The sequence below is a fragment of the Lotus japonicus genome, chromosome 2 (assembly GCF_012489685.1).
Source record: "Lotus japonicus ecotype B-129 chromosome 2, LjGifu_v1.2".
Lineage (NCBI taxonomy): Eukaryota > Viridiplantae > Streptophyta > Magnoliopsida > Fabales > Fabaceae > Lotus > Lotus japonicus.
The window spans coordinates 25,585,756-25,591,781 of NC_080042.1; the positions used below are offsets into that span (position 1 = coordinate 25,585,756).

Here is a 6,026-nt window from a genome sequence, read left to right on the forward strand (position 1 = left end):
TACCAAACAAAACTAAGCTCATACAGCAAAAACCTCCCAAGGAACCCACACGCACAAGAGCGTGCCAAAAGCTTAGTAAAACCCCCCACGCGACTGCTCCTCTATACAAGATCTCTAAGAAAAGATCTCCATGAAAGTCGAAAAACAGCGACAAATACAAAACAAAGGAAAACAAGCCGCTCGACACCTGCAATAGAGATCAAACCAAAAGAGCAGACCGAAAACCCCAACAGATAAAACCAAACCACGCTATAGAGCTGATACCTAAAAACCAAGACATAAAACAAACATAAAAGAAAACAATGCTTGCACGGCTCCAAAAACAACCTCCAAACTCGTAGCAGCAACCCAAAAGACGGTCACCCATCCAAAACCGTGCAGAAACCAAGACGCTGAAGCCGGAAGGCGACCGTAGCCACAACGAACGAACTACACAGACCAAGGACTGCGACCAACAGCCACACAGAGCCAACCAGCTGCAGCACACCCCACCAGCTTCCACCAACACGAGCCCAACCACACCCAACGTACAACCACAACCAGCGTACCCCAAAAAAACCGCCGCCAAACACCTCAGAGCAAAAACCCGCAAACCCCAATACCCACTTAACACCAAACCAACCCGAGAAAGAAGCACCATCCGATGGCGTGTTTCTTCCAGATTTCCCTACGACAAGGACGTGCTATGTCCATTCCCCACCAAACCCCTGCTTAGTTTCTGGATTGCACAACCAATTTCTTATAACAATGTGAGCAAACTACACCAAAAAGATCTCATAAAGCCTAGAGACCACCCTTCAAGCCACGCTGATATTTCGGTTGAGTAAACCCTCGCGGTAATCCACAAAACCCGCTTGGCCTTGAAGCCCAAGCGGTGAACCATGTCAAGGCGAGTAGGCCTGGTCAAAACCCAACACCTCACTCGCTTCCAGATACTCACTCCAACGGCGAAACAACCTCTGAACTGAGAGCGCCGACCGGAAAGAAGGTTGAAACCCGACGGGCATGGAAAGAGGACGGCGCCGACGATCGCTGCTACGGAGAAAGAGAAACAGATCGACGCCGAGATCCGAGACAAGCCAAAACGAAAAGCAGGGGTAAATTTCAAACGAGATGGAAATTAGGAATGAAAATCTTGTTAAATGCTAACGTATAATTATTTTAAGAAGATCAAAATAGGATATTTAGAAAATTGGAAACAAAAAATAACTTTTAATAATGATTAAAACCTTACCTTTTGTTTGCTAGTTTTCCGATGTATCGAAGAAGAAGAAAAACCTTATCTTTTGTTTTCTATGTTTTTTCCTAAATAATTTTATTTAGAATGAAAAAAAGGGGAAAACTAATTAGAGGGATTGGGGATGATTTAATTTAGGGTAAAACTTAAGTACAGTACCATTGGTGTTGTTGGTACTGTTCTTCAATCAAAAATTGACACCTGGAATTGCATTTAATTTTTTGTTTGGCACCCTCTCCTGGAAACTGCAACACGTCTTCCTTCCCTCTTCCTCCAACCTCCAACCTTCCATCTCCCTACCACGCCCCACGACATGCGTCTTTCCTTGAGCCTGCGGATGTCAATTTAAGTGCTTGGCTCAGACGTTACGACATGGAGCCCATGGAAACAACACAAGCTCTTAAATTTTAGCAGCCTCGACACCGCCATGGTGGATAACAGATCCAATTTTACAAGATCACCCTACTTGATTGCAATTTCTTCATATGAAAGCTCTCTGTTGTTATCATTTTTTTGTTGACATTCTAGATATTTATTTATTCACACAAATGTTTCTGCAATCCCTAATATTGCCACTCTAGAGCCTGAGAAGATAAGTTTCAAATCCTCTTTCATAGGTTTATGGCACTGGATTCCCAATGTTCTTGTCTTTAAAAAGGAAGGAAAAGCCAGGACAGGTTAAAAGAGAGGAGATTTACTCTAATTTTCAGTGGAAACATGGTTACAGAGAAAAAAGGGGAACAATTCCGAGTTCGAATGGAGTTTTGGAGATGAGATCTGGTTGTTGTTGTGTCTAGAAAGGATCTGCAAGTGACCAGATATTATGTTTGAAGAAGAATGGAAGGAAGGGACTCAAGAATTGAGAAAGGGAGAGGTCGGGTGTTGGAGTGTGGAAAGATTCAGGTTGCCACATTTATTCCCATTATCCACATGTTTTGTTCTAATAGGAGAACAGTACCAACTACATATACGGTACTGTAGGTAAGTTTTACCCTTTAATTTAACCCAAGCAAATTCTAAACATGCTGGAGATAAACGACACCGTTTTGAAGAAAAGCATTTAGAATTTGAACGCATACACTGACTAAACTTTGACCCTCCCGATTCGGGCCATTTTCCAAACCCTAGCCACGCTCGCTTTCACCGCCATCATCCTCCACCTTCCGGAACTTCAATCTCTCTCTCTCACTCACACCGTTCGCATCAACCCTAATTTCTCCTTCAGTGGATCCTCCTAAGGCCAGATCGAGGTAAACCCTACTCGATTCGGTGTCAGATTCAGCGTATTTGGCTCTTTTTATCAATTTTGGGAGTGCAAATCCAGTGTTTGTAGTGTTTTGCGCAATTTATAAATTTAGACACTTGAATTTTGTTGTGTATGGCTCCTTCTTGGTTGAATGGTTAAGATCAATAGGTAAAGTTAAGATCGTTTCATCTGGGTGTGGAAGATTTTCTTTTGATTGTTTATTTATTCGCACGTTTTGTTTGACTGGTTGATAAGGTTTGGATAGTGATGTCTGTGAACAATAGTAACACTTCTAAGGGCATTGGGGTCTCTTCTTCCTTTGGAAATGCTGGAGTACCCTCCACTTCTATACCTGGAAACCCTGGGTTTTCACAGTCTCAAGCTCAAGCCCAGCTTGCTGCTAGTTTCCAAGGGCAGTTTCCACTGTCCCAAGCCCATGCTATTGTCCAAGCACAGTCTAAGGCTCAGGCCCAGGCGCAGGCTCAGGCCCAAGCAGCCGCTGCAGCCCATGCTCAGCTCCAGGCTCATTTGCAAGCTCAAGGATTGGGACAGGTTGGTGGTTTAGGGAATTTGGGAGTTTCATCGGGGTCAGTCACGGCACCTGGGAATGCAAGTGGAAAGAGGCCCCCTTTTAAACCCCCTATGCGCCCTGGTGGATTTTCTCCTCCGAACAACTTCTCGCCATTGAGGCCGATGGAACTCACGCCTGCTGCGCGGAGGAAGAAGCAGAAGCTCCCTGAGAAACAGCTGCAGGAAAAAGTGGCTGCTATCCTTCCTGAGTCAGCTCTGTACACCCAGCTTCTTGAGTTTGAGTCTCGTGTGGATGCTGCACTTTCTAGAAAAAAGGTTGACATCCAGGAAGCGCTAAAGAATCCGCCTTGTATTCAGAAAACTCTGCGCATATATGTATTTAACACTTTCGCGAATCAAATCCGCACTATTCCTAAGAAGCCAAATGCTGAGCCTCCGACGTGGACGCTGAAGATAGTTGGGAGAATATTGGAAGATGGTGTGGACCCTGATCAGCCAGGAATAGTTCAGAAGTCATCTCCACTGTATCCAAAGTTCTCAGCTTTCTTCAAAAGAGTAACCATTTCTTTGGATCAGAGACTTTATCCTGATAATCACGTTATTATGTGGGAGAATTCCCGATCTCCTGCTCCTCATGAAGGTTTTGAAGTGAAGAGGAAAGGGGATAAAGAATTTTCAGTGAGTATACGGCTGGAAATGAATTATTCACCTGAGAAGTTTAAGCTTTCACCGGTATTAACAGAAGTTCTTGGCATTGAGGTTGATACTCGCCCAAGAATTATTGCTGCAATCTGGCACTATGTGAAGGCCCGGAAATTGCAAAACCCAAATGACCCTTCTTTTTTTCACTGTGACGAGCCTCTTCAGAAAGTATTTGGGGAAGAAAAGATGAAATTTACAATGGTTTCACAGAAAATATCACATCATTTGTTCGCTCCTCAGCCTATACTTTTGGAACATAAAATCAAACTCTCTGGAAACAGTCCAGCTGGGACTGCTTGTTATGATGTGACAGTTGATGTTCCTTTTCCTATTCAGAGGGAGTTGTCTGCTTTATTGGCTAATGTGGAGAAAAACAAAGAGATTGAAACATGTGATGAAGCGATATGTGGAATCATTAGAAAAATCCATGAGCACCGTAGGAGGCGGGCATTCTTCCTTGGTTTCAGTCAATCTCCAGTAGAATTTATTAATGCCTTGATTGAATCTCAAAGCAGGGATCTCAAGTTAGTAGCTGGAGAGCCTAGTCGCAATGCTGAAAAAGAGCGTCGATCAGATTTTTTCAACCAACCATGGTAAGCTTTAAGAGCTATCTCTTGCTTAGTTTTTTGTCCTCCTTTATTTTGTTTAATTTTAACTTTAGTTGCAAATGAATACATTACCATCTGCTGGGCTTGGTTATGATTTAACTATAATTAACAATCTACTTTATGGTTTAATGATTAATATTGCCCTTCTATATATTGTATTAGTTGAAGGTAATATGTGATATGACTTGGAGTGTATATTAGGTGGATTTGTACACTTAGCTTAATCCTATATTCTATCTGAGGATTTCATATCATTTCAAATTACTAAAAGTGCATGTGGTTTTCCTTTTGTTCATGTGCCTGGTTTAACTTGACTTGGACAGCGTTGTTGGTTTTACAATGTTCTATTATATATCAGTTGCAGTTCACGATGAAACTTTATATTTTGTTTGACAACCTGAACTGGGTTCGTGTGATTGTTTTTCCATGTTACTATATAATTACATATCAGTTACCATTCGCTCTGAAGTTTATATTTTGGTTGACAACTTGAACAGGGTTGAAGATGCTGTTATTCGATATTTAAATCGCAAACCAGCTGCTGGAGGTGATGCTCCCGGAAGCACATGAGACCAAGAGTACTATGGCTCCTTGATTTAATTATTCATCCCTTCTGGTGATGCATTTGAAGATATAGTGGGAATTTCTGAAGTGGGCATAGTATATCAGTCCTGCGAGCACAACTAGTTGCAGTACTGATAATAGCTTGTTAGGTGGAAAATTGTACCTTAGTTTCATGTTTCTCTTGTTGTAGTTTACATTGGTGGATTCTTTGGTTACTATACAGTCCATATGTCCACGAAATATGCTTTGGCACTATGAAAATGTATGAGGAAGGATTTATTGGTGTACAGTGTCTTCAGTTGTCTTGTGACCGAACAGATGAAGAGAAAACAATTGTTGCCTGCCATAACTCTTATTTAATCTTTCGTAGGATCTGTTGACACATTGATTTTTGGAATTTTACTTGTTCCAACAAATTTTAGTCTCCTTCCACTTCCAGCCAGCACTGTCGTCCAGAGAACATTAGGGGCACTTTCATCAAAAGGGAACAGTAACCCCTAAATGAGCAATTTTATTCTGCTTGAACATATGAAATACAATCACTAACATTACAAAAAAAAAACAAAAGAAAATCAAAGAAAAAATAGAGAAGCCCACTTAAATGTAGTACCACAACCAACTGTTTTATCAAATCAAAAAACATACCTGCAATCATTTTCTTGCAGGAAGGGCAACTTCGGAGCTAGGTGGGAGTAGTGGCCCAAGAGAAGGATGAGAATAAGGCAGTGGAGAAAAGGAAGAAGCAAGAGATCGAATTTGGTGAAGGAGAAAAAGGGAACACGGAAAATCATGGGAGAAAAATCCTACAGGAGGATGAGATCTTTCACATAAAGAGTAGGAAGCCCTGTTAAAACGAGAGGAGCCCCTATGAGAGCAGAGAAGTCTTGCCCAAGGGGGAAGCTAGAAAATGTTGTCCGATGCTTCTACCTAGGGGAGATGTTGAAAGATATTTTCGGATTTGTGTGTAGCGCTTACATGTAATTCACTGGTGCTCAATTCCAATAGTGCCAACACCCGTGCATTATCCTAGTCCTCATATTTTGGAATACCAGGTTTCACCATTGTATACTCTATATCTCTCCTAGCCTTTTAAATGTTTTTTGAAACATCAAAGCACTTTCAAGCATAAGGTAAGTAG

The 6,026-nt window shown here is 41.8% G+C and overlaps 1 protein-coding gene across 2 annotated transcripts; it reads left to right on the forward strand.

The window, feature by feature from the left end:
- Window positions 1-2,290: 2,290 nt before the first annotated feature.
- LOC130737836 (SWI/SNF complex component SNF12 homolog) lies at window positions 2,291-5,237 on the forward strand. Of its 2 annotated transcripts, XM_057589690.1 has the most exons (3): window positions 2,291-2,487; window positions 2,739-4,309; window positions 4,822-5,237. In XM_057589690.1, exons 2-3 carry the CDS (start codon window positions 2,751-2,753, stop codon window positions 4,892-4,894), a joined length of 1,632 nt encoding a protein of 543 aa, XP_057445673.1. In that variant the 5' UTR covers window positions 2,291-2,487; window positions 2,739-2,750; the 3' UTR covers window positions 4,895-5,237. The 2 variants fall into 2 exon arrangements, with proteins under 2 accessions (XP_057445673.1, XP_057445672.1); XM_057589689.1 differs by having other exon boundaries at window positions 2,291-4,309.
- Window positions 5,238-6,026: the final 789 nt, after the last annotated feature.

Bases quoted from the DNA above. Each gene is read 5' to 3' on its own strand.
- LOC130737836 (XM_057589689.1), top strand. From the start codon at position 2,751: ATGTCTGTGAACAATAGTAACACTTCTAAGGGCATTGGGGTCTCTTCT. The intron at 4,310-4,821 runs GTAAGCTTTAAG...CAACTTGAACAG, and splicing joins GATTTTTTCAACCAACCATG to GGTTGAAGATGCTGTTATTC.